The 14,457-nt window shown below is 38.4% G+C and overlaps 1 protein-coding gene across 4 annotated transcripts in view; it reads left to right on the top strand.

Moving 5' to 3' along the window:
- WAPL (WAPL cohesin release factor) overlaps window positions 1-14,457 on the top strand; it is a 96,227-nt gene that overhangs the window by 24,512 nt on the left and 57,258 nt on the right. For 2 of the 4 annotated variants that reach the window (XM_013990453.2, XM_021073752.1), the window contains exons 3-4: window positions 3,444-4,487; window positions 6,719-6,837. In XM_013990453.2, coding sequence (XP_013845907.2) covers window positions 3,444-4,487; window positions 6,719-6,837 — 1,163 coding nt within the window. The remainder of the gene's footprint in view (window positions 1-3,443; window positions 4,488-6,718; window positions 6,838-14,457) is intronic. The other 2 variants (XM_021073753.1, XM_021073751.1) reach the window with 1 other exon arrangement.

Below are 14,457 nucleotides of genomic sequence, written 5' to 3'. Positions count from 1 at the left end.
TTGCTCTCTCTTCTGAAGGTATGGTTAAGAATAGTTGTTGAAGAACTAAATGGTGAAGGACTGTATAGAAAGCAATCATTTTAAGCAGACTTGTAGTAGTTTTTAAAATTTTTTCCAGCTGCATGTGTGACATATGAAAGTTCCCAGGCCAGGACTTGAATGTGAACCACATTGGAGCCACAGCTGTGACCTACGCCACAGCTGTGGCATTGCTTGATCCTTAACCCACTGTGCCACAGCAGGAAGCTCCTAATAAAATTTACTGTTAACATAAACTTTTTGAGTCAGAAGGATGTTACATAAAACAATTAGAAACAGCTTAAATAGGTTTTGTGACATTAAGGCAATAGAATGCTATATAACTATAAAAATGGTGTGGTATAGCATTTGTTGACATCGCATAGACTTTGGTGTGGCAATGCATACAAAGGATTCCCATAGCTGTTTATTAGGAAACAAACTCCTTTAGTGCTGTAAAGTAGTCTTGGTCAGTGGCTTCCCTTTTGAACACAGGAGGAAGTTGGAGCTCTCAGGAAAATTCCCAAAGTTAGGGTCTTGCCTGAGCCTCTACAGAGCTAGTTTGATTAGGGCAACAAAAGAGTCAGATTCAGTTACTACTGCTTTTTCCACTTGTAACAAAACCAGTGGTGGAGTTCTCTTGTGGTACAGCAGTGGCTTGGGTTGCTGCTGTGGCATGGGTTTGATCCCTGCCAGGCCCAGGAACTTCCGGTATGCCACAGGTGTGGCCAAAAAAAATAAATAAATAAAAGCAGTAGTATTATTTTTTTAGGCTTGGCTTTGCTTCTGCACCCTTTAAGATAGTATCAGATGTTAGAGTCAGTTTTTAATTCTTTGCTTTTTGGTATCTTATGCTTAGTGATTGGTACTTCTCACACCCCCACCTCCACCCCCCAGCATTTGGAGTTCCTGGGCCAGGGATCAGATCTGAGCTGCAGTTGTGACCCATGCTGCAGCTGTGGCAGTGCTGGATCCTTTAACCCACTGTGCTGAGCTGCGGATTAAACCTGGGTCCTCTAGATGCTACAGAGACCCTGCTGATCTTGTTGCACTACAGTGGGAATTCCTAGTGATTGGTACTTCTGAGATTATGAAAGCCATAGTTCCTTGTCTTTGGCAGGTGTACCTATATATTAGATGCCTTTTGGAATTCCTGTTGTGGCTCAGTGGGTTAAGAACCCAGCATGGTGTCCATGAGACTGCAGGTTCAATCCCTGGCTTTGCTCAGTGGCTTAAGGATTCGATGTTGCTGCAAGCTGTGGTGTAGGGCACAGATGTGGCTCATATCTGGTGTTGCCGTGGCTGTGGTGTAGGGTGGCAGCCGCAGTTGTGATTTGACCCCAGGAACTTCCACATGCCGCTGGTGCAACCTTAAAAAGGGGAAGAAAAGTTAGATACTTCTAAAAGTAAGTAAATATAAATTTTATTTACACCTGTTGGGTAGCATTAAAAATCGTCGGTGAATTCATGTAAAACATTACTTTGCTTTTTTTTTAAATTTTATTATAGTTGATTTGCAGTGTTCTGTCTTTTTTTGCTGTACAGCGAAGGGACCCAATTATACATATATATATATATATACATTGTTTTTTTCACATTATTCTCCATCGTGTTCCATCGCATGTGACTAGATATAGTTTTCCTGTGCTATACAGCAGGACCTTTGTTCTTAGTGGTTTATTAATTGAGATTTGTAAATGGCTTTTCTTAAATATAGGTGTTTTTTGTTTGTTTGTTTTTGCTTTTTAGTGCTGCACCTGAGGCATATGGAGGTTCCCAGGCTAGGGTCTAATCGAAACTACAGCTGCTGTCCTACACTACAGCTGCTGTCCTACGCCACACCCACAGCAATGCAGGATCCAAGCCGAATCTGCGACCTATTCCACACAGCTCACGGCATTGCCAGATCCTTAACCCACTGAGCGAGGCCAGGGAACGAATACGCAACCTCATGGTGCCTAGTCACATTTGTTTCTACTGCACCATGGCAGGAACTCCCATTTGTTTGTTTTCTTTTTCAGCCACCCCCTCTGCATATGGAAGTTCCAGGGATAGGGATTGAATGTGAGCCGGAGCTATGACCTGTGCCGCAGCTGTACCAATAGTAGATCCTTAACCCACTGCACCAGGCCACGGATCAAACTGGTGCCTCCACAGAGACAAGCTGAATCATTAAACCACTATACCACGGTGGAAACTGTTTTTTGTAATTTTATTTTTTGGCATAAACGTTTTGCCTTGGTTTTTCTGCTAATAAGTGCTTGGATAATTAATTGTAATATTAGTTTGAATCATATTTCCACTTCTCATTTAGAAAGATTAAAAAAATGTGATGATAAAAATTAAAGACAACAAAAATGAATTCCCCAGGTGCAAAACAAACAGGCAGTTTAAGATTTACCACTGGGTGATACGGATAAATGGCCACTGTAGCTACTTTACTGAGGCATCAGAGCCACTTTTTAAAAATAAAAAAGCCTTAGGGAGTTTCCTGTTGGCCTAGCAGTTAAGGATCTGGCATTGTCACTGCTATGGCTTGGATCCAGTCCCTGGCCCAGTAACTTCTGCATGCCACAGGTGTGGCCAAAAACAAAACAAAACAAAACAAAAAAACCTTTGAAGTTATATGGCTTTTAGGATTAGGAGAAAGAACCGAAAGCAGAAATAGCTAAAGTAACTGATCCTGAAACAGATTTCTAGGCAGAGTGGCATGCCATATGGGCAGTGCTACTCCAAAGAAATACAGACATTTATTGTGTTACACTTAGGTTTTACTAAAAAATTTTTTATTTACTTTTTGTCTTTTTAGGGCTGCACTTATGCCACATGGAAGTACCCAGTCTAGGGGTCGAATTAGAGCTACAGATGCCAGCCCATGCTATAGCCACAGCAACTTGGGATCCAATGTGGAGCCACATCTGTGACCTCCACCATAGCTCACGGCAATGCCAGGTCCTTAACTCAGTGAGCAAAGCCAGTGATCTAACCCGCATCCTCATGGAAGCTAGTTGGGTTTGTTACTGCTGAGCCACGACAGGAACTCTGTTTTTTTTGTTTGTTTTTGTCTCCTAAATTTAATATAAGCATTTTTATCTCAAAAATCCATAGTACCTCTGAGAAGGTTTGGTTGAGTTTCATTCTGAATTGATCTTTAACATTGTTGAAATCCCATGAGTTTAGGGTAACAATTTTAAGGGACTTGGATGCCTAGGGAGGGGTCACTAGAAGACATGAGACCTGCACACTGAAAAGGTAGAAGGGGAGATGTCAAATATGTAAACATTTATTTCTTTAAAATTGAAAGTTATTGCAGTTATTTCAAAATTAATTGACTATGCTATTAATTAGGCAACTGTCCTTTTTATTTAACTTTTACATTGATGTCATTCATGTTTTTATCCTTGACTTATTTTTCATTTTTATAGATAAAGTGGAGAGCTTTAGTGAAGAACATGAAAAGAATAGTCACCATATTTACAAAAATGCTGAAGACAGTACTAAGAAACCCAGTGCAGAAACTACAGTGGCTTCTGGATACAGAGCTGATGAAATCAAGGAAACCAATGATACTTGGAACTCCCAGCATGGAAAAAGATCAGAATCTCCATCAGAAACATCTCCAATCAAGGGATCTATAAGAACTGGTTTGTATGAATGGGATAATGATTTTGAAGATATCAGATCAGAAGATTGTGTTTTAAGTTTGGATAGTGGTCCTGTTTTGGAGATGAAGGATGAGGATTTAAAAAATCGATTGGAAAATCTAAATGAAGCCATTGAGGAAGACATCATGCAAAGTGTTCTTAGGCCGAGTAACTGTAGGACGTACTGTAGGGCCAATAAAGCAAAATCCTCACAAGGAGCATCAAGTTTTGATAAGCTAATGGACGGCACCAGTCAGGCCTCAGCCAAAGCAAACAGTGAATCAAGTAAAGATGGCCTGAATCAGGCAAAGAAAGGCAGTGTAAGTTGTGGGACCAGTTTTAGGGGGACAGTTGGACGGACTAGAGATTATACTGTTTTGCATCCATCTTGCTTGTCAGTTTGTAATGTTACCATACAGGATACTATGGAACGCAGTATGGATGAGTTCACTGCATCAACTCCTGCAGATTTGGGAGAAGCTGGCCGGTTAAGAAAAAAGGCAGACATTGCAACATCTAAGACCACTACTAGATTTCGACCTAGTAATACTAAATCTAAAAAGGATGTTAAACTTGAATTTTTTGGTTTTGAAGATCATGATGATACAGGAGGTGATGAAGGAGGTTCTGGGAGTTCTAATTACAAAATTAAGTATTTTGGCTTTGATGATCTCAGTGAAAGTGAAGATGATGAAGATGATGACTGTCAAGTGGAAAGAAAGACAAGCAAAAAAAGAACTAAAACAGCTCCATCACCCTCCTTGCAGCCTCCTCCAGAAAGCAATGATAATTCCCAGGACAGTCAGTCTAGTACTAATAATGCAGGTAAGACTTAAAAAAAATTATTGCAAGTAAATAGGTTTTTCAGGCTTAAATAACAGCTACTTAGTTTCCTCCTAGATAATCAATTTTAGTTTGTTACCATGTTTAATTTTAATAGAAGTACCTATTTAGAGTCAAAGATTACCTTATCCAAAGATACAGCACTTTAAATGTTAATAAAGTTCCACTTTGTTAGGAACCAACTTGTAAATGGAAGAGTCTTTTCATGTTTGTATTTTATTTCCACCATTAGCAGTTGAGTTTTTAAAGTGTGTGTGTGTGTGTGTGTGTGTTCTTGTGTCTACAGGTTTTTCAACTTCGAAAAACCAAATGCAGTGGAGACATAAGGATAGATTCTGGTCATTTAGTATGCTGTTGATATTAAATGGTTATAATGAGGGAAATATGGGAACATTGAAATAAAGCCTTTGTAGTTGTCTCAAAACTAATCAGCTAATGTTAAAAATGTTCTAAAGAAATTTTAAACTTATAAAGTTAAGATTAAATCTTAATCTTTGGAATCACTCACTTGGAATTCCCGCTGTGGTGCAGCAGGTTTAAGAATCTAGCATTGTCTCTGTGGCAGTGCCAGTTTGATTCCTGGGCCTGTGCAGTGGGTTAAGGATCTGGTGTTGCTACAGTTGTTGCGTAGGTTGCAGCTGCAGCTCAGATTTGGTCCCTGGCCAGGGAACTTCCATATATTATGGATGTGACCGGAAAAGAAAAAAAAGAATCACTCTCTTAAATTGAGTTAATACTATTGAAAAGTGCTGATTAAGTATTTATACACTCTTACCAGTGAAAAATTAATTTGCACTTTAAGATAGATAGTAGAATCAGTAATGACTCCGCCTTTGAGGAGTTGGTAGTCTCCACTGTGAGAGACAAAGGAAAGAAATAGGTTGGCTTTGCTCTGAACAAGTCATTACTTGACAAGGGCTTTGTGAAGTGGATTGAGTATTGAGTGAGGAAGCCTCAGTGTGAAAGCCTCTGGGACACAGGGGCTATCTTTATTTATATTTAACCAGTACAGTTTTCCTTAACAGTTTACTTGTTAAATAAAGCTTTTGTCCTTTTAAGGTCGTAGAAGAGTTATTATGGTGAATTAAAATTATCATAGTATTCATACATATAGGTTCTCTTGTAAAGTATGTCATACCATTTTGCTTTATTTGGCTTAAAAATAGTTTTGCTAGATTAGAATCATGTGCATAAATAAGTTTCAGAATTTATCCAATGTTTTGAATCTCTTCTGGAGAACTGAAGTTTGCTGCAGCCTTGCTCATCACTTGAGATTTGACGGGGCAAACAGCTTTACATTTGCTTTCTCAGGAGGATGATAAGTTAATTATGTAATGAAACCTGAGCTCCATTCCTGCCAGAAGCTACTTGACTCTTATGCTAACCTTGATAGCAAATTATCCTAATCTGCAGGTCAGAATCTGTGGCTGAAATTTATATTTTAAAACAATAAACTTTTTAAGCTTTAAAATAAGAAGGTTGGAATCTGAGTCTTCATATATTGTATGAATAGCAATCATTTTTAAGGATTGGAATAGAGAAAAGTTTATTTTTTTATTTTCTTTTTTCTTTATTTTTTGGTTTCGGTCAGAAAAATTACAACCATTTGGAAATTAATACTTTGGTTAGTTTTGTGGGAATGTATATCCACAAACGACTGAACTACATTGTACTAGGTCATTCTATGTCTTTTGCTAAGGATAACTATATCCTTTTTTTTTTTTTTTTAAATGTGACTTTTGTAGATGTAAGTAGGCATTCTTTAAAGGCAAGTGTGATTCAGTGTACTTAAATTCTGGAAAAATAGTACAGGTAGATACCACCTAATGGTATGTATATGTGTGTGTGTTTAAACTAGACCATACCAGCGTCAGTGTCTATAGATATCTAGCAGTTATATGAACTTTATATAAGAAGAACTTTATATAATTTGAAGAACAAATATTCTGGAAAATAATTAATTTTGGCAGTAAAACTGGAGCACATACACAACAACTAGGTTTCTGGTTTTCTTTTAGAGTAGGTGACAGGCAAGGGGTGAGCATGGGAGAATGAAATTTAGTAATACTGGGAATATTTTGTCAACTATGTGGAGCTTTTATTCCTTTATTTTTTTCTCCCCACAGTATACCTTTCTCCCCAAAATGTTTATAGGTTGTCTGGTAGATAATTTGAAATAATAGAAAGCTAGCTAGTTTTGATTACCATTTCAGAAAACTTGGATTTTACAGAGGACTTGCCTGGTGTGCCTGAAAGTGTGAAGAAGCCTCCAAATAAACAAGGAGATAAATCAAAGGAAAATACCAGAAAGATTTTTAGTGGCCCCAAACGGGTAAGTAAAACATTAACAGTGATTTGTATTATTTAATGTTGGAGGGCTCAACTCTTAATTTTTTTTGGCTTTTTGCCATTTCTTGGGCGGCTCCTGCGGCATATTAGAGGTTCCCAGGCTAGGGGTCGAATTGGAGGCATAGCCACCAGCCTACTCCAGAGCCACAGCAGCATGGGATTCGAGCCACATCTGCAACCTGCACCACAGCTCATGGCAATGCCCGATCCTTAACCCACTGAGCAAGGCCAGGGATCGAACCCTCATGGTTCCTAGTCAGATTCATTAACCACTGAACCACGACAGGAACTCCCAACTCTTAATTTTTTTATTTAAAAATTACAACAAACATCATGACAACTAAATTTTGCCTTTCAAAGGATATATCTAAGTCTTTTTTTTTTTTTGGTCTTTTTGCTATTTCTTGGGCTGCTCCCGCAGCATATGGAGGTTCCCAGGCTAGGGGTTGAATTGGAGCTGTAGCCACCGGCCTACACCAGAGCCACAGCAACGCGGGATCCGAGCTACGTCTGCAACCTACACCATAGCTCATGGCAACGCCGGATCGTTAACCCACTGAGCAAGGGCAGGGACTGAACCCTCAACCTCATGGTTCCTAGTCGGATTCGTTAACCACTGTGCCACGACGGGAACTCCTATTTAAGTCATTTTTGAAAAACATTGTAACCATTTTTTGAAGTGTGGTAAAACATACATGATGTTTACTATATGCACCTGTACAATTCCATAACATTAAATAGATTCACAGTATTTGTAACTACCACCGTTATCAAAACCCAAAACTTTTCATCATCTCTAACAAAAACACTGTACCCATTAAACAATAACTTCATTCATTAAATAGTAACACTACCATTGACCTACCCAGCCCTTGGTAATTACTATTTTACTTTCTATATCTAAAACGTTCCTTATTCTAGATACCTCATATAAGTGTAATCAGAGTATTTGTCTTTCTGTGTCTGCCTTATTTCACTAAGCATTGTGTTCAAGATCCACCCCTGTTGTAGCATATGCCAAAGTGTTGTTCCTTTTTAGTGGCTGAATAATATTCCATTGTGTGTATATACCACATTTTGCTTATCCATTCATCTGTAGATGGACACCTGGGTTGTTATTTTGGTGATTTGAGTCCTTGGTTTCACTTGATTTGGATCCCTAGGTTAACTGTGAAACTGTTTTCCACTTCATACCATTTTTATATTCTCGTCAGCAGTGCATAAGGGTTTCAATTTTCCACATCTTCACCAACTCTTGTTATTTTCTGAGTTTTCTTTTGTTTTTTTTGGATAATACTTGTCCTAATGTGTGTGAAATGGTATCTTATTGTGGTTTGATTTGCATTTTCCTAACTAGTGATGTTGAGCATCTTTTTATGTACCTACTAGATGTTTGTATATCTTCTTTTTTTCAGTTTTGTTGTAGTTAATTTACAAGGTTGTGATAACGTTTACTGTTAAACAAAGTGACTCAGTCATACATATACACATACCCATTTTCTCTCAGAGTCTTTTCCCACATAGCTCATCACAGAATACTGGATAGAGTTCTCTGTGCTATACAGAAGGTCCCTGTTGGCCAATTGTTCTATATACCTCAGTGTGCACGTGCCAGTACCATGGTCCCCTTTGATAACCTAAGTTTTTCAAAGTCTGTGATGCAAAAAAGTATCTGTATCCTTTTTTTTTTTTTTTAGGATTTCACGTATAGGTGATATCATATGATGTTTGTCCTTCACTGTTTGACTAACTTCACTTAGTATGATAATTTCTAGGTCCATCCATGTTACTACAGATGGCATTATTTCATTGTATTTTTATGGTCAAGTAATACCTCATTGTATATGGAGTTCCCATTGTGGCGCAGCAGAAACAAATCCAACTAGTAACCATGGGTTACCAAGTTTCGGGTTCAATCCCTGGCCTCACTCAGTGGGTTAAGGATCTGATGTTGCTGTGAGTTGTGGTGTAGGTTGCAGATGCGGCTCTGATCTTGTGTTGCTGTAGCTGTGGCATAGGCTGGCAGCTGTAGCTCTGATTTGACCCCTAGCCTGGGAAGCTCCATTATGCCTCGAGTGTAGTCCTAAAAGGCAAAAGAAAAAAAAATTCATTGTGTATGTGTATTACATCTTCTTTATTCATTCCTCTGTTGATGACATTTAGGTTGCTTCCATGTCTTAGCTAATGTAAATAGTGCTGCAGTGAACTTTAGGATGCATGTATATTTTTGAATTATGGTTTTCTCTGGATAGATGCCCAGGAGTGGAATTGCTGGATTATATGGTAGTTCTCTTTTTAGTTTTTTGAAGAAGCTGTGTACTGTTTTCCATAGTGGTTGCACCTCTGTACATTCCCACCAACGGTGTAAGAGGGTTTCCTTTTCTGCATACCCTCTCCAGCATTATTTGTAGACTTTTTCATGATGGCCATTCTGGCTGGTATAAGGTGGTACCTCATAATAGTTTTAATTTGCATCTCTCTAATGATTAGTGATGTTGAGCATCTTTTTTTTTTTTTTTTTTGGTCTTTTTTGTCTTTTGTCTTTTGTTGTTGTTGCTATTTCTTGAGCTGCTCCCGCGGCATATGGAGGTTCCCAGGCCAGGGGTTGAATCGGAGCTGTAGCCACCGGCCTACACCAGAGCCACAGCAACACGGGATCCGAGCCGCGTCTGCAACCTACACCACAGCTCACGGCAACGCCGGATCGTTAACCCACTGAGCAAGGGCAGGGACCGAACCCGCAACCTCATGGTTCCTAGTTGGATTCGTTAACCACTGCGCCACAACGGGAACTCCTTGAGCATCTTTTCATGTGTTTTTTCGCCATCTGTATGTCTTTGGAGAAGTTTATTTAGATCTTCTGTCCATTTTTTTGATTGGGTTGTTTTTTGGTATTGAGCTGCATGAGGTGTTCTTTATTTTTTGAAGATTAATCCCTTGTCAGTTGCTTCATTTGCAAATATTTTCTCCTATTCTGTGGGTTGTCTTTTTGTTTTGTTTTATGGTTTCCTTTGCTGTGCAAAAACTTAAGTTTAGTTAGGTCTCATTTGTTTTTGTTTTTATTATCATTAGGTGGTGGATTGCAGAAGATATTGCTGCAATTTATATCAGAGAGTGTTAAGCCTGTGTTTTCCTCTAAGAGTTTATAGTATCTGGTATTACGTTTAGATCTTTAATCCATTTTGAGTTTATTTTTGTGTATGATGTTAGAGAAAGTTCTGATTTCATTCTTTTGCATGCAGGCTGTCCAGTTTTCTAGCACCACTTATTGAAGATAATGTCTTTTTGATATTGTAAATTCTTGCCTCCTTTGTCATAGATTAATTGATCTTAAGTGCTTGAGTTTATTTCTGGGCTTTGTATCATGTTCCATTGATCTATATTTCTGTTCTTGTGTCTGTACTGTATTGTTTTGATGACTCTAGCTTTGTAGTGTAGTCTGAAGTCAGGGAGCCCGATTCCTTCAGCTCCATTTTTCATTTCCAGGATTGGTTTGGCTTTTCAGGGTCTTTTGTGTTTCCATACAAATTAAAAATTTTTTTTATCGCGTTTTGTGAAAAATGACATTGGTAATTTTATAGGGATTGCATTGACTCTATGAACTGCCTTGGGTAGTATACTCATTTTGACAATACTGATTCTTCCAGTCCAAGAGCATGGTATGTCTTTCCATCTGTTTATATCATCTTTGATTTCTTTCATCAACGTGTTACAGTTTTCTGAGTCCTGGTTTTTAGTCTCTTTTCCTAGATATTTTATTTTTGATGCAGTGGTAAATGGGATTGTTTCCCTAATTTCTCTAATTTTTCATTGTTAGTATATAGAAATGCAGTTGATTTCTGTGTATTAATTTTGTATCCAAATTCATTGATGAGCTGTAACAGTTTTCTGGTAGCATATTTAGGATTTTCTAGGTGGGGTACCATGTTATCTGCAAACAGTGATAGTTTTACTTTTTTCTTTCCAATTTGGATTCCTTTTCTTTCCTTTTTTTTGATTGCTGTGGCTAGGACTTCCAAAACTATGTTGAATAGAAGTGGTGAGAGCAGGAATTCTTTCAGCTTTTCAATGTTGAGAATGATGTTAGCTGTGGTTTTGTCATATATGGCTTTTATTATGTTGAGGTAGTTTCCCTCTGTGCCCACTTTCTGAGGGATTTTTATCAGAAATGCATGTTGGAGTTTGTCAAAAGCTTTTTCTGCATCTATTGAGGATCATGTAGTTTTTATTCTTCAGTTTGTTAATATGGTGTACCACACTGATTGATATGCAGATATTGAAAAATCCTTGCATCCCTGGGATAAATCCACTTGATCATGGTGTATGATCCTTTTAATGTATTTCTAGGTTTGGTTTGCTTGTATCTTGTTGAGGATTTTTGCATCTATGTTCATGAGTGATATTGGCCTGTAATTCTCTTTTTTTGTGGTATCTTTGTCTGGTTTTGGTATCAGGGTGATGGTGGCTTCATAGAATGAGTTTGGGGTGTTCTTCCCTCTGCAGTTTTTTTTTTTTGGGAGTGGTTTTAAAGATACGTGTTAACTTTTCTCTAATTTTTTTTTTTTCTCTTTTAGGTCTGCACCTGAGGCATATTGAAGTTCCCAGGCCTAGGGGTCGAACTGGAGCTGTAGCTGCTGGCATGCAACAGCCAAAGCAATGTGGGATCTGAGCCATGTCTCCAACCTGCACCAGAGCTTGTGGCAATGCTGGATCCTAAATCTACTGAGCAAGGCCAGGGGTCGAACTTGCATCCTCATGGATACTAGTTGAGTTCGAAATCACTGAGCCACAATGGGAATTCCTCTAAATTTTTGATAGGATTCATCTGTGAAACCATCTGGTTCTGGACTTTAGTTTGTTAGAAGTTGTTTGTTTTTTTGTTTGTTTTTGTCTTTTTGTCTTTTCTAGGGCTGTACCTGCAGCTTATGGAAGTTCCCAGGCTAGGGGTCTAATTGGAGCTGTAGCTGCCGGCCAATGCCAGAGCCACAGCAACATGGGATCCGAGCTGTGTCTGCGACCTACACCACAGCTCAGGGCAACCCTGGATCCTTAACCCACTGAGTGAGGCCAGGGATCGAACCCGTAACCTGCTAGTCGGATTCGTTAACCACTGAGCCACAATAGGAACTCCTGTTAGAAGTTTTTAAATTTTTAATTTCAGATTTGTGATTGGTCCATTTATCGTTTCTATTTCTTCCTGGTTTAGTCATGAAAGATTGTACCTTTCTAAGAATTTGGACATTTGTATATCTTTTTTGCAGAAATGTCTGTTCATTGTCCATTTTCGAATTGAGTTGTTTGGCTTTTTAATGTTTAGTTTTAGGAGTTCTTAATATATTCTAGATATTAATGCTTTATTAGATATATAATCTGCACATAGATTCTCCTATTCTTTCTTTGAGTTGTCTCTTTACTTTGCTAATATGCTTTAATTTCAGCAAAGTCCAGTTTATCTAGGTTTTCCTTTTGTTACCTGTGCTTCTGGTGTCATATCCAAGAAATCATTGTCAAATTGGATGTCATATAGGTTTTCCTCTGTATTTTCTACTAAATTTTATAGTTTTAGGTTTTACATTCAGATCATCCATTTTGAGTTGATTTTTATATATAGTGTAAAGGGTCTGGCTTCATTCTTATGGATTGTATAAGTCATTTTAATATGGTCCAGCATAGGTGTTGAGAATATTTTACTTGACCTTATCTTTTTTATTTGTCTTCTTAGGGCTGCACCCACAATATACGGAGGTTCCCAGGCTAGGGGTTGAATTGGAGCTACAGCTACTGGCCCTACACCACAGCTGCAACAACATCAGATCCGAGCTGCGTCTTCGACCTTCATCATAGCTCATGGCAACGCAGGATCCTTAATCCACTGAGCGAGGCCAGGGATCAAACCCACAACCTCATCGCTTCTAGTCGGATTCATTTCCAATGCGCCACAATGGGAACTCCTCTGTTAGTTTTGTCACTGAAAATTGCAGTTAGAAACTGTTGACTTTTTGAGTAGATAGACGTACTTTTAAGCAACTAAAGAATGAGTGTGTGTTTTATGGCCTTGTTTTATTTTTTTTCTTTTACCTCTGTGAAGAGCCAGTTGGGAATCTTTTCAAAATGATTGCGTTTTACTTTTGAACCCCCTTGGTGCCCACTCCCTAACCACAAAAGAAAGTGCTTAACGCTGAATTCAGGAGAGTTAACTTGCTCTGGAACGAGGAGCCAGGGTAGTGTTGTGTAATGTCTATAGCCCTTAGTGCTTAGATGAGGCTTTGATTATTGTATGGCATGTGTTGATTTCTACTGTAACAGTTACCAAATTTTTTGGTCTTAGGACTACTTTACAGTCTTAAAAAATTTATTGAGAATCCCAAAGAGCTTTTGATTATATGTTATATTTATCAATATTTATCTACCTAGATTGATTCCCCTTTGAAAAAAAATTTGTCATGGAGTTCCCTTCGTGGCTCAGTGGTTATCGAACCCAACTAGGATCCATGAGAATGCAGGTTCAATCCCTGGCCTCGCTCAGTGGGTTAAGGATCCGACATTGCTGTGAGCTGCGGTATAGTTCGAAGACACGCCTTGGATCCCAAGTTGCTGTGGCTCTGGCGTAGGCCAACAGCTGTAGCTCTAATTCGACCCCAAGCCTGGGAACTTCCGTATGCCGCAGGTGCAGCCCTAAAAAGCAAAAAAAAAAAAAAAGTTGTAATTACACACAGTCTTTTTTCTCCCCTCCTCCCCTATATGTGTGTGTATTATGTTACATCTTCTCTGTCATATTTAAAAGTAAGATGTTGAGTTGTAGATAGAATGCTTTTCTTAAGTAAAAAGATAGTCTCATACCTAACTATGGTTATGATTATAATACCTAAGAAAATTAGTAATTCTTTGGTGTAACCTGATGTCTAGTCCATATTCAGTTTTCCTCGGTTGTCTCCAAATTGTCTTTTAGCTATTTTCCCCAAAACTATAACCATTTACGTGTTATGTCTCAAGCCCAGAGTTAGTTTATTTATTTATTTATTTATTTATTTATTTTGGCTGCACCCAGGGCATATGGAAATTCTAGGGCCAGGGATGGAACTGTGCCACAGTCGAGACCTACAACAAAGCTGGATCCTTAACCTGCTGTGCCACCCAGGAACTTCCTACTTATTATGTCTGTTTAATCTTGTACAGTCCTCTCATCTTTTTAAAATTCTTCATGGCACTGATTTAATTTCTTTAAGAGCCCAGGATATTTGTCTTGTAGAATGTTTCACATTCAGAATTTATCTGATTGTTTCCTGTTGATGTAAGTTGTTACTCCACTATATTGAAGTAATAGGATGTCATAAAACACTGGAAGCTAAGTCTACACGTTTGATTAGGCTCAAGTTGAACATAATTTGGCAAGAATTCCTCAAAGTAATGTTGTGTATATTGTGGCACGTCAGAAGCTGTGTAATACCTGGTTATTCCACTTAGTATTCTTTGACCACCTATTGAAGATAATGGTCACTGGATCGCTCCAAAAATCATGTTTTTCCTTTTTTAATTTAATTAGTAAGCTTCTGGGTGTTACTTTGACACCAGGTGAATATTCTGTTCCCCATTATGGTTTTAT

Source organism: Sus scrofa, chromosome 14, assembly GCF_000003025.6.
Source record: "Sus scrofa isolate TJ Tabasco breed Duroc chromosome 14, Sscrofa11.1, whole genome shotgun sequence".
Lineage (NCBI taxonomy): Eukaryota > Metazoa > Chordata > Mammalia > Artiodactyla > Suidae > Sus > Sus scrofa.
The sequence above is the reverse complement of the archived record's forward strand: the minus strand, read 5'-3'. Positions and strand labels throughout refer to the sequence as shown.